We start from the raw sequence: 14,314 nt of genomic DNA, 5'->3' as shown, positions 1-14,314 counted from the left end.
GCAAAAGATAAGGCTGAAGCATTTGCAACAATCTTCAGCCAGAAGTGCCGAGTGTAAGATCTATCTCGGCCTCCTCCAGAGGTCCCTAGAATCATTGATGTTTATCTTAGCCAATTTTATTCGCTCTACATGATATCAAGAAATGGTTGAAGGCACTGGTTACTGAAAAGGCTATAGGCATTGACAATATTCTGGCAAAAGTATTGAAGACTTGTGCTCTAGAACTTGTCACATCACCAACCAAGCTGTTCCAGTACAGCAACAACACTGGCATCTACCTGGCTATGTGGAAAATTGCCTAGCTACGTCCTGTACACAAAAAGCAGAACAAATCCAACCTGGCCAATTATTGCCCCATTAGTTTACTCTCGATTATCAGTAAAGTGAAAAAAGGGGTCATGAACAGTGCTATCAAGTGACACTTGCTTAGCCACAGCCTGATCACTGATTCTCAGTTTGGGTTCCGCCATGGTCACTCAGCTTCTGACCTCATTACTGCCTTGGTTCAAATATGGGCAAAAGAGCCGAACTCAGAGGTAAGGTGAGAGTGACTGCCCTTGACATCAAGGGAGCATTTGATGTGGCATCAAGGAGCCCTAGCAAAACTGGAGTCAATGGAAATCAAGGGGAAAACTTTCTGCTGGTTGGAGTCATACCTAGTACAAAGTAAGATGGTTGTGGTTGTTGGAGATCAATCATCTCAGTTCCAGGATATCACTGCAGGAGTTCCTCAGGTAGTGTCCTAGGCCCAACCATCTTCAGTTGCTTCATCAATGACCTTTTTATATTCATTCTCAGGATGTGGGCTTCGCTTGCTTGGCCAGCATTTATTGCCCATCCTTAATTGCCCTTGAGAAGATGGTGGTGAGCTGCCTTCTTGAACCACTGCAGTCCATGTGGTGTAGGTATACCCACAGTGCTGTTAGGGAGGGAGTTTCAGGATTTTGACCCAGTGACAGAGAACGAAGGGCAATATATTTCCAAGTCAGGATGTTGAGTGGCTTGGAAGGGAACTTCCAGGTGGTTGTCTTTCCACCTATCTGCTGCCCTTGTCCTTCTAGATAGTACAGGTCTTGGGTTTGGAGGTTGCTTTCTAAGGAGCCTTGGTGAGTTTCTGTGGTGCATCTTGTAGATGGTACACACTGCTGCCACTGTGAGCCAGTGATGGAGGGAGTGAATGTTTGGAAATGGGGTGCCAATCAAGCTGGCTGCTTTGTCCTGGATGGTGTCCAGCTTCTTGAGCGTTGTTGGAGCTGCACTCATCCAGGCAAGTGGAGAGTATTCCATCACACTCCTGTCTCATGCATTGTGGATTGTGGACAGCTTTGGGGAGTCAGGAGGCGAGTTACTTGGTGCAGATTTCCCAGGCTCTGACCTGCTCTTGAAGCCACAATATTTATATGGCTAGTCCAGTTCAGTTTCTGGTCAATAGTAATCCCCTTTGTTGATAGTTGGTGATTCAGCAATGGTAATGCCATTTAATGTCAAGGGTCAATGTTTAGATTCTCTCTTGTTGGAGATGGTCATTGCCTGACACTTGTGTGGCGTGAATGTTACTTGCCACTTGTCAACCTAAGCCTGGATATTGTCCAGGTCTTGCTGCATTTGGACATGGACTGCTTCAGTGTCTGAGGAGTTGCCAATGGTGCTGAACATTGTGCAATCATCAGCGAACATTCCCAGTCCTTTGAGCTAGGTATGACTCCAACCAGTGGAGAGTTTTCCCCCTTATTCCCATTGATTCCAGTTTTGCTACAATCATAAGGTCAGAAGTAGGAACATTTTCGGATGATCGCACGATTTTCAGCACCATTCGCGACCCCTCAGATACTGAAGCAGTCCATGTCCAAATGCAGACCATATCCAGGCTTGGACTGACAAGTGACAAGTAACATCCATGCCACAAAAGTGCCAGGCAATGACCATCTCCAGCAAGAGAGAATCTAACCATCACCCCTTGACATTCAATCGCATAACCATCACTGAATTCCCCACTATCAATGTCCTGGGGGTGTAGAGTCTATTGCACCCTGGACGCAGGAGAAGCCAGCAATCACCGCAAAGCCTCTGGCTCGCTGTGTCTAACTTGCTTGGTCCCAACAGAAATGGATGAAGGTCAATGCATGCTTGAATAGAGCGTTTGTGAACTGCTTGACATAAGTGTGGACAGCTGATTGGAAGAGACTGCAAAGATCACCCAATGAGCCCTGGAAAGAGCCATGGGCATAGAAGTTGAGGGCAGCTGTGACCTTCAGAGCCACTGGCATGGGGTGTCCACCGACACAGTCAGTGGAGATCTCAGGCCCAATCATCTGACAGATATAGTTGACTGTCTCCCTTGAGAGACGGAGCCTCCTTCGGCACTGCACCTCAGGTATATTGAAGTAACTGTTTCGCCACCTGTATACACTGGCAGCAGGATAGTGGCATCTTTTGCGGCCCCATCCACCTTGGACTACCTGTTGGCCCTGTGCCCCTTGTGCCTGCGTCGGCCCTCCCAAAGGTCACTCCCCTGGAGGCTGATTGTACACTCCAGGCAACCTCTCCCTTCTAGCCCTCCCTTCCTCCTCAGAGGAGCTGCCTCCAGTGGACAGGTCAGCTCCCATACCCAGTCTAAGGGAAGGCTTCCTGAAACCTGCAGGCCCGGAAAAGATTCCTCACTGCAGAGTGCTGACCTGAAGGTTAGGAGTCCAGAAAAAGCAGCTGGGATGCATTCTGAAGTACTGCAGTTCACAGGCAAGTTTGAAAAACTTTCAACAATAAATACTTCACAGAGCAGATTCAAGACCCCACTGAGCCGTCTTATCATGCTTGTGGATGATGTTAATACAAATGTATCCTACCCCCCTGCCCGTTACGCTGGTGCACTGACCCGAAGATTGCACGGGCGCTGAAAAATTGGCATTGATTGAACACTAAAGGGCCTTAAGTGTCCCGTTAATTAATGCCGCGCAGGCGTCGGACTTCATTACGAACCAGCCCCGTGAAATATCGCAGCGATGTCAGGACACTCGCCCGATGTCACCTCGCATCATTTTACAAGCGGGCTTGTGTGGGGCGCCCCCCCCCCCCCGCACATCAATCAGAAATTTCTGCCCATAGAAACTTTTACAATCATATTTATGTTTCTTGCTCTTTTAGTCTCATATTCTATTTTCCCTTTCATAATCTTTTTTTTTGGTCCTCCTTTGCAGAAATGGTCCCAATCCTCAGGCTTACCATTTCTGGGCAACTTTATACACCTCTTCCTTTGATCTAATACAATCCTTGATTTCTTTCGTTAGCCACAGTTGGAACACTTTCCTTGCTGGGTTTTTGTGCACTAAACGATTATATTTTTGTTGTAAATGATGTATTAGTTCTTTAAATGTTAGCCATTGCCTGTCAACTATCATACCTTTTAAAGTAGTTTCCCAGTCCACCACAGCAATTTTCCCGTTATACCTCCATAGTTTTCTTTGTTTAAATTTATGACCCTAGCTTCTGATTGTACTACATCATTTTCAAACTTAATGTAACATTCGATCATATTATGATCACTCATACCTAAAGGCTCCTTTACAGCAAGATTATTAATTAGCCCTTTTTCATTAAATTAAATCTAAAGCAGCCTGTTCCCTAGTTGGTTCCTCAACATACTGCTCTAGAACACCATCTCATATACATTCCAAGAATTTGTCCTCCACAACATTAGTACCAATAAGGTTCACCCAGTGTATATGTAGATTGAAATCTCCCATGATTAGTATTACCCTTGTTATACACACCTCTAATTTCATGATTTTTGCTGTAATTTACATTACCACTGCTGCTTGGTGGACTGTAAACAACTCCCACCAATGTTTTCTGTCCCTTGCTATTTCTTAGTTCCACCCAAACTGATTCTACATCTTGATCTTTCATCTCTCACTACAGTACTAATGCTTTCTTTAATTAACAGAACTACCCTACCACCTTTGTCTAGCTGCCTATCCTTTCTGAATGTCACATACCCTTGGATATTGAGGTCCGAGCTTTGGTTTTCTTGTAGCCATATCTCTGTGGTTATCAGGTCATACATATGAATTTCTGTTTGAGCTGACAATTTATCTGTTTTATTGGGAATGCTGTGGGCATTCAGATACTGAGCCTTTAATTCAGTTTTTTTAAAATGTTTTTGTAAACTCTGGCCCTACCTGCTGCCATACAAACATATGTACGAACACATGGATTAGGAGCAGGAGTAGGCCATTCGGCCCCTCGAGCCTGCTCCACCATTCAATAAGATCATGACTGATCTGAATGTAACCTCAACCCCATGTTCCTGCCTACCTCCAATAACCTTTCACCCACTTGTTAATCAAGAATCTATCTAGGTCTGCCTTAAAAATGTTCAAAGACTCTGCTTCCACCGCCTTTTGAGATCTAGAAATCCAAGACTCACAACCCTTTGAGAGAAAAAAAATTCTCATCATTTCTCTTAAATGAGCAACCCCTTATTTTTAAACAGTGATCCCTAGTTCTAGATTCTCACACAAGAGGAAACATCCTCTCCATATACACTCTGTCAAGCTTCCTCAGGATCTTAAAGGTTTCAATTAAGTCATCTCCTACTCTTTTAAATTCCAATGGATACAAGCCTAACCTGTCCAGCCCTTCCTCATACTCAACTTTGCAATCACTGTCCCTTCCTGCCAAACTCTCATTATCTTTATTGCCATCATAACCTATTGCCTCATCATTTCCCTCTAACTTACTCAATCTTCCTACACATGATCTCTTCCCCCCTTTATTTAGTTCAAAACTATGCCTACTTCCCAAATTATATGATTCACTATAACACTGATCCAGGCACGGTTCAGGTGAAGTCTGTCCCAACAGTACAGCCCCCACTTTCGCCAGTACTGATGCCAGTGCCCCAAGAACCAGAACCCACTTCTCCCATATCAGTCTTTGAGCTACGCATTCATCTCTCTAAACATATTTATCCAATACCAATTTGTATGTGGCTCAGGCAATAATCCAGAGATTATTACCTTTGAGATTCTACTTTTTAATTTGGTGCCAAGCCTCTCATGTTCCCCATGCAGAGCCTCTTTCCTAGTCTTACCTATGTCATTGGTGCCCACATGGACTATGACAACTAGGCCCTCCCCCCCCACTGCAGGTTCCTCTCTAGCTCTGAGCAGGTGTCCCAAATGCTGGCTCTGGGCAGGCAATGCAGCCTTCTGAATTCTCACTCACAGCTGCAGAGAACAGTATCTATCCCCTGACTGTACTATGTCCCACTACCATTACATTCCTTTAAACTCCTCCCACTTATACCATGGTGCCATGGTCAGCCTGCTCATGCACACCACAGCCCTTGGGCTTGTCCATCCAAGCTGAAAGAACTTTGATCTTGATGCTCAACTGCAAGGGCTGAGGCTCCTCTACTTCTAAATTCTCGATCCCCTTAGTTGATTGTCTCATGGTCACGCCCTCCTGTCGCTGACCACTGATCAAAGCTGATGACACTAACCTAGGGGGTGTGAGTGCCTTGTGGAACAAAATGTCCATGTAACTTTCCCCCTTCCTGATGCATTACAATGTCTGCAGCTCGGCCTCCAGCTCAATGAGTCCAAGCCAAAGCTCCTCAAGCCACAGACATTTACTACAGATGTGGTTCCCATGGATTGCAATGGCATCCAGGAGTATCCACATGCTGCAGCTGTGACACATCATCCATACTACCATCTTTATTGTATCGATTAATTTTATTTTTCTTAATTAATTCATAGTTCTCCTCTTCACCAAACTCCTTCACTCACCAAATTCCCATCTTGACACTCTGTGCCTCAAACAGCAATCAGTGCAGACCAAGCATCAGTAAGGTGGCCCTGTATTTATACTTTCTGAAAAACAATGATGAGTCAAGCTCTGCTAAAGCTCAGGAACCAGTTTAAGCTAGGGACCTATTTAACTAGCTACAGGTACTCTCAGAGAGACTGTAAATCCATATTTAAACCTTGAAGAAAGGTAACTCACCTCTTAAACATTAACTTTAAACAGTAATTTTAGTTAATTGCTAAATGTAAATAAAAACTAGACTTCAGCAAAAGATTAACCGTTAAAAATCCCTCACTCACCAAACTCTCAGCTTGACACACTATGCCTCAAGCAGCACTCTGTGCAGTTTTGAAAGTTTTATGAGCATATCAAAGCCTTTCCAATGTTATTATAGGGCTCGTGAGTTCTGTACTTCATGGATTCTTGGTAAGTGAGCAGAGTGTGATGTGGGGGTTTTAGGAATAAGGGAGACTTAAGGTGAAGTGGTGAGGGGTCTGGAGTGGGCATGGGAAGGTGAGGGGATGAGAAGCTATGCAGGGAAATGGGATGGGGGGCTTTGGGGGAGCATGAGGGCATGGAGGGGTATGGGGGTTTATGAAGGAGGCATGGGTGTGAGGGGATATGGGGGTGAGGGGGTATGCAGACATGGAGCAGTATGGATTGTGAGAGGTTATAAGAGGGGCATGGGAGAATGAGGGTATGGGGGATTTGGAAGGGGTGTGGGAGTGAAGGGTTCAGGGGCCTCATACTTATCTAGCAAACTGGGCCAGTGTCCCAGCAAATGAAGGCGGGCCTTTTAACCCACCGAACTCGGCATCCACCTGCCTCCGTTTCCACCTCAGGCTTGCTTCGGGAGGCAGCTGACTCTTGCCCAATCCCCCACCCCACCATGGCAGCCTGGATGGGCCAGGCAAGTAGCAGGATCACAACATCGGGAAATGGCCCGACTCATGAATCCTCCCTCAAAAGGGAAAATCCAACCCCTGGGGCTGAATTCTCCAGTCGGTGAGCTGGGGCGGGGCCTGCTCACCAATGTGTAAAATGACGTGCAGTGATGTTGGGCGGGCTTCCCGACATCACCACACTTCATTTATATTTTCAGCCCAGTCAGCTGCGTGCCCGCCAAACTGTCAAAGGCCTATAAAGGTAATTTAAAACCTAATTAACTCAATTAAATGAGCTGCCCTTAAGGTTGATGGGCAGGCGAAGAGCTCAGGAGGCCTTTGCACTTTTTATGAAACCTCATCCATGGGCGGGATGAACTTTCATGAAGTGTTTTGAAATCTAATAACAATGTTTACATTCATTCTATGACATGTCCCAGCTCATGTGACAGTGTCACATGAGGGGACATGTTTTAAAAGGTTTTTTTCTTCTTTATTTAAATTTACACATGTCAAACTAATCTCCCTGAGACACCTCTGTGCAGGGAGATTTCTATGCTCTTCCACGCGCATGCGCGAAACAGTGCAGGGAACAACTCAGGGAATCCCCTCCATCCGCACAATGCTCCCGGGCGAGCTTCACGATGGGCGGGCCTTAATTGGTCCGTCCATGTAAAATGGTGGCATGACCCCAATCAGGGGTGCCAATCGGGTTCGCTCTCGCCCCGCCCACCCCTGCACAAGCCCCCCAGTGGGGGTAAAATTTTTCCCTTGGTGTTTGTGAGGATGTTTGACTTCATTTAGCGTAGTGTGGAGTGCAGAGGATTTAATTGTAAAGCATGTGTCAGATTTCTTTTTAAAAACAATTGTTTTAACAGTTTTGTTTCTGTGGTAAATTTGCTCTGTTGCTAATACAGCTATGGGTCTACAGTAACCAAATTTCCACTGAGCCACAATCTCACGCTTACTTCAGAATTGTGATCTGAATTCCCATTTAATTCCTGGGAAATATGAACTGGTGTATGTCATTTAGCCCCCAAGTCTGTTCATCATTCATTTGTGACTTAAGTCCATATATCTGCCTTTGCCCTTTATCCCTTAATACCTTTGGTTAAGAAAAATTGATCAAACTCAGAATGAAAATTAATAATTGATCTAGCATCAATTTCCATTTGCAGAAGAGTTCCAAATTTTGCCCATCCTTTGCATGTAAAAGCATTTTCTAATGTCACCCCTGAAAAGTCTGGCTCTAACGTTTAGACTATGCCCCCTAGTCCTAAGCTCTTCAACTAGAGAAATAGTTTCTATTCATCCTACCTGTTCATGTTAAAATCTTGAAAACATTGATCAAGTCACTCCTCAACCTTCTAAATTCCAGGAATACAATCCTATATTATGTAATCTCTCCTCATAATTTAATTCATGGAGTCCAGTTCTCCATCAGCACTGCCTGGCCTCCAGTACTTAATGTTTGTATTTCAGACTTCCAGCATCTGCAATATTTGCCTTTGATCTACTTAAATTGTCTAACTGGAAGTGGTTATGCACATGCAGAGTTCCTCACCCAGCAGTTAAAATGTACACACAATACAGAGAGGTGCGTCTACAGAATATAAACACCAAGGTTAAAGGATGTCATGGGAATTTTCTAAACTAGTTGCATAACTTATTAGAATTATCTAATTATCAATGTCCACAGAATTATCAGTGTCACGTTGCTGCAGTGTGACTATCCACTCCAGAAGATCTCATAACTTTTCTCTCCAGTGTCAGGTCAAACCCTGACTTTGGATTTGCACAACAGATTTAGAGGAAGGTGTTGTTAAACACACTATTAGAATTTAGAATTATACCCTATACTACATTTTTCCAAAAGGCATACAATCTTAGGTTTAAAAAAAATGCATATATCCTAACATAGTAGTGTTCAAGAAGTGTTATTGTAGAATACCATAGAACCACTGATTTTTATATCACGCAAAAGCACATTCAGTCCATTATTCCATATTCTATTTATTGGTCCAAGCTAAATCAATCTCACTGCCCGCTCAGTCCCTATAACCCTGTATCTTCTTCTGTTTCAAATATTTATCTAACCTTCGCTTAAAAAGTGTTATTGCTTCCTAGCTCATCCAATGTTTTTGGCAAAGCATTCATGCTCTATCCAACAGCCCACTGTATAAAAAAATGTCTCCTAACTTCACTCCTCACTTCTACCCATAATTATAGATTGATGATTCCATATTACTGATTCCTCAAAGAAGAAATTGTCTTTCCACTTCACTACAATTTTTTTCAAACCCCAATCAATATTCTTTTAGCCTTCTCTGCTCCAATGCAGTCCCAGTGTTTCAAGTCTCTCCTCATAACTATTATTCCCCATCCTTGGTATCATCCTACTGAATCTACACTACATACTCTCTATGGTTTTAATGCTCACTCTATAATAAGGTTCCAAAAAACCTCAAACAGTACACTAATTGGTACCTAACCAATGTTATGCAGGCATTCCCTCTGGTGGATGTTGTAAGAAAATGAGTTTGTTCTCTCACAACACTTTGGGGATTATTGCTTCTTGAAATATACACCATTGTGAGTTAGTTTAAGAATTTTTAACTTGGTCCCAGAGAGCTGGAGCTGTTATTTTATAATATATACTGGTTATATGTTGCAACAAAAGCAATTACACTTTATTGCCACAGGGAGATGTCTTGTGTCTATGGTGCCAATTAATTTTCTTTGAAGCAGAATAGTTGATTGTAGATGACAGGGAAATTCAATGCATATTATGTATTTGAAATATTGATGCTATTATTTTGGCTTTAGGTGTAAAGGTATTTCCCTGATGTTGTTACATTCCTGTGTAATTCCTGTGTACAACATTCTTAAGCAATATAAGCCTCAAAGTACTTGAAGTATATCTTGTATAGTTGTGTAGAATCTATTTCATTGACTACAGTTTAGGTTCCAAGAATTTGTATGTTAGAATAATTGAAGGTACAAGCGTTTGAGTTATAAGAAAATAAGGTCATAATAATCATTTTTCATACCTTTCTCTGATTTCACTGCTGCTGCAGGTTTGACTGTAAAAGAAAAGGAAAGGGTTTTTTTTAAAAGAAGTAGCTGCAATTCATTGCAAACAACAGTACAAATTTTCTCTGATTTAGCATGCCAGGTGCTTCAATGTAATGGAACAGTTATTTGTAACCTTGGTATCCAGGTGCAAATTCTTTCCAGGTAGATGCATTGAAAATGCTCATTATTAAGAAAGTTAATTTTTTCAAGTGAAGTGAGCTGAGCCATAAATGCACTAACATGTAACCCAGCTCCCTGTGGGGAACCACAGAATAAAACTATTTTGAAATTCAATAAAACTAATTAAGAAAACTCACTCAAAGAGGGTATATCAAGTTTCAGTATGTTCATGAAATAGAAAAAAACTTTGTGTTCAGGAAATTATATTGTTCAGAGTTTAAAATTTCTGTCTATTGAGTCTTAGTTTAAAGATTTGTTTAATTAATTTAAGCATGTTTTGAACCAATTTTAAGTATAAAAATATTTTTGGCATCATACAGAAACTAAATACCCAAGTTCTGTGCGAACATAAGTTGGTACATTCAAGAATTATTGATCTGAAGTATTTTTTTTTCCTCACCTCTGTCCTAAATCGACAACACCTTATTTTGAAACAGTGACATAAATTATTTAATAAATACTCCAGATAGAAGAAACAAGCAGAGGTCTTGTCATGTAAATATACTTAAAAAGTACTTTGACAGGGAAGGTGAACAAAAAAAAAAGGTTTTATTGATGGTGGATGATGAGAAAGAGGTAGAAATGCAGGACTCTGAAATTGATTTTCCTCTAATCAAACTGGATAATGAGAAAGCGCTTGAAAATGTAAATGAAATATTGAGTTACCTTCCAAGCAAGTGTCAAAGTGATTTGGAAAAGCTATTACAGTCACACAAACTTATTTGTGGGAATAAATTTCGAAAGACACATTTAGCTACACATAATGTCCCTGTACAGGTTTTCATCTTCAATAAAGGCAACATCCTTGTAGATTAAATCCAGCAAAGTTATCACAAGTACAAAAAGAAATTGATTTCATACTACAAAATGATATCATTGAATTTAGTTGCAGTAACTGGAGTTCGCATATTGTGCTCGAACTGAAACCAGATGGAACACAAAGACTGTGTGCAGACTATTGAAAGGTGACTGTGGTGACAAAAGCGGATTCATATCCTATACCATGGTTCGAAGATTGCCTTTATCATTCCTCATGTCTACCCAACCTGTTTCTATATCCTGGTTTTCTGCACTAAGGCCATCCCTCTCTTTTGTGTTAATGTCATCTTTAATTAACAGAGCCACCCCTCCACCTTTTCCTAACTTCCAATCGTTCCTAAAAGTCACATATGCTTCTATGTTCAGGTCCCAATCGAACCCACCCTGTAACCAGGTCTCTGTAATGGTTATTAGATTGCACTTATTTATCTCTATTTGCACTATTATTTCATCTGTTTTGTTTTGAATGCTATGTGCATTCAGATATACAGCCTTAAGTTGTGCCCTTTTATTATTTTTGTAACCTCTAGCCTTACATTTGCGTTACTCTTAGACTTGTACTCTCTGTCCCTTCCTATCATGGTCTGTTTATCATTTCCCAAATTAATACCTTCCTCTCTTACCTTGTCTGTACTCTATAACTTTTTTAAAATTTATTTATGGATGTGGGGATCGCTGGTTAGGCCAGCATGTATTGTCCGTCCCTAACTGCCCTTGAGAAGTTGGTGAGCTACCTTCTTGAACTGCTGCAGTCCCTGTGGTGTAGGTACACCCACAGCACTGTTTGGGAGGGAGTTCCAGGATTTTGACCCAGCGACAGTGAAAGAACAGCGATATATTTCCAAGCCAGGGTGGTGAGCGGCTTGGAAGGGAACCTCCAAGGTGGTAATGTTCCCATGTATCTGCTGCCCTTGTGCTTCTAAATGGTAGCAGTCATCAATTTGCCCTTTGCCCCCACAATTTAATTTACAACCTATTCTACTTCGCTAGTTCCTACTCCCAATGTCATCTCAGTTTTGTTAAACATTCGAACAAACTGCATTCTGGAGAGACCTGTTGTGTCCTTAGTCTTTGAACCTTAATTTCTCAATTTATTACCAAGTGAAGAACTGGGCAGAGAAAAACCAGTATCTGTAATGTTGTGGTAGACACTCCCTGTCCTCTTAAGTGTTCAGTGAGATTTGTCACAAAACAAAAAGTTGATATTGAATGTTCGAAATAATGTTATAGAGAATGCACTGAGTGCATTTTGCCAGTATACCTAAACTGTCCTTTGGCACAGGGAATGCTAGGGTCAAGAATGAAGGGATAAAAAGGCAACAAATCCATCAGCAATGGAAAAAGCTTCATTGAAAACAAAGAGACAGGAGGTCATCACCGACTGCAATAAAGTTGGAAAGATGGGTGGAATACTACCTTGAATTATGCTCTAGCAAGAACAGGTTCACCAAGGAAGCTCTAGACAACATAGAGAGTCAGTTGTTTGTCATGGAACAGCTGAATATTGAACCCACACTAGAGAAGCTTAGCAAAACTATTGACTCGCATGGGCAAAGCTCCTAGTGCTGGTGCTCATCCTGAATTTATCAAACATAGGAAGTTGGCACCCCTATAGCATCTGCACAAACTTTTCTGTCTCTGTAGATAGGGGGCAGTGCCCAGGATATGTGTGATGCAGATTGTGACCCTTACATGAACAAGGATGACTGCAGTGATTACAATAATTATTGCGGCATCTCTCTGCTAAGCATCGTGAAAAAAGTATTTGCCTGTGTTGCCCTTGTCAGACTACAGATCTTGGTTGAACGCATTTACCCAGAACCCCAGTGTGGATTCAGAACTGGAAGATTCACAATTGACATGATCTTCTCAGTTGGCAGCTACAAGAGAAATGTCATGAACGAAGGAGACAATCAAAAAACTCCTTCATCGATTTCACTTAGGCACTCAACCATAGCAGAGGTGGCTTATTTAAGCTATTGAAGAAAATTGACTGCCCTGTAAAGTTTCTCAGTGTGAACCTTTTTTTCCATGATAGGTAAGGTCAGCTGTGACAGAGCACCATTGGAACACTTTGAGATCCACAGTGGGGTCAAATAGGGTTGTATTCTGGCAGCAACACTCTTTGGCATCTTCTTCTCTTTGCTGATGTCATATGCCTTCAGTTCATCTACAGAGGGTGTCTACTGATGGAAAGCTATTTAGCCTTGCCCCACCTGAGATCCAAGACAAAAGTGTGCCAAGTCCTCATCAGAGAGTTGCTCTACACTGACAATGCCACACCACAATTCCCTACTGAGGAACATCTTCAATGGCAAATGGACAGGCTCACACCTGTAAAGGTTTTGGCTTGACCATCAGCACCAGAAAGACAAATGCCATGATCTAGGATGTTTCCATACTTCCATCTATCAACATGTGATGCTAGAAGTTATTGAAAGATTCATGGCTCTACAATCACCAGCAATCTGTCACTTGATGCAAAAATCAATACATACATCATAAAAGGTGCAGCTGTTAAGTCCAAGCTGAGTAGAGTGCGTGGAATAACAGCAACACAGCAACCTAAGAACACCAAACTTCAAATCCATTAATCCTATGTCCTCAGCATACACCTTTGCCATAATGAGGCCTAAACAACATATAGTACATAGGAGAAAAGGCTGAAAAGTTTCCACATTCACTATCTCAGACATATTGGCATCTCTTGGCTGGACAAGGTCACCAACTGGAAGGTCCTGGGGTGTGCTAATTCCATTTGTATATACTCATTGCTAAGCCAATGATACCTGTGCTGGCTTGACCACATTCATCAGATGGGTGATGACTGTATACCCAAAGACCTTCTGAACAGTGAACTAAGAAACTGCTAGACATCCACACCTTTGCTACAAGGATAACTGCAAGCGATATATGAAGATGGCAGACATTGGCACTGACAATTGGAAAACAGTCACCAATGGCCCATGTTTGGAGTGGCATTGAAAGAGGTCAACTGAAATGGAAAGCTTAGCAGGCAGAGAAGAGAGCCTAGAGAAAACAAAGGGTGGCCAGTCCTGCATCTTCTCAGCTCACTGTCTTCCTCTGCAACAAATACAACAGAAACTGCCATGCCAGACTGGGGCTCCTGAGCCACACCAGGTGATGTCTAACACAGAGTTGACCACCATGGTACAAACCATTGCCTCATGAAATGGAAGGCTGCCAAGGTGTGATGTACTCCAAGCACTGCCAGGAGACTAGACTGAGGGAATTACATGCTTCAAAGGGAAAGCTAAGAAGTATACAGTGCTAGTAGAGTCAAGGTACACCACAGAACAGGAAGTTGATTCAAAGAACTTAGCCAATCAGGGGTCGGTTAAGGGCTAATTCTACTTGCTGCCATAATATGTTGGGCAGTAGAGAATGGAGGAAAGAGGCCAGCCCACTTTTTCATCAACTCTGGGGAAAAAGCAGGAAGGAATGCTGGTTTTTCCCTTGGAGGGTGCCCTGTGCACATTCAGGGCACCCCCTCCCCACAAGATGGTACCCACCCCTTTGTGCCTATA

The 14,314-nt window shown here is 42.4% G+C and overlaps 1 protein-coding gene across 1 annotated transcript in view; it reads right to left on the bottom strand.

Annotated features, from left to right (window-relative positions):
- Positions 1 to 14,314, bottom strand: part of trdn (triadin) — a 389,006-nt gene that overhangs the window by 42,489 nt on the left and 332,203 nt on the right. The window contains exon 15 of the mRNA XM_041187396.1: positions 9,743 to 9,775. Coding sequence (XP_041043330.1) covers positions 9,743 to 9,775 — 33 coding nt within the window. The remainder of the gene's footprint in view (positions 1 to 9,742; positions 9,776 to 14,314) is intronic.

This window comes from Carcharodon carcharias, chromosome 5 (genome assembly GCF_017639515.1).
Source record: "Carcharodon carcharias isolate sCarCar2 chromosome 5, sCarCar2.pri, whole genome shotgun sequence".
NCBI lineage: Eukaryota > Metazoa > Chordata > Chondrichthyes > Lamniformes > Lamnidae > Carcharodon > Carcharodon carcharias.
Note: the sequence above shows the minus strand (reverse complement) of the source record. Positions and strands in the feature narration are given on the sequence as shown.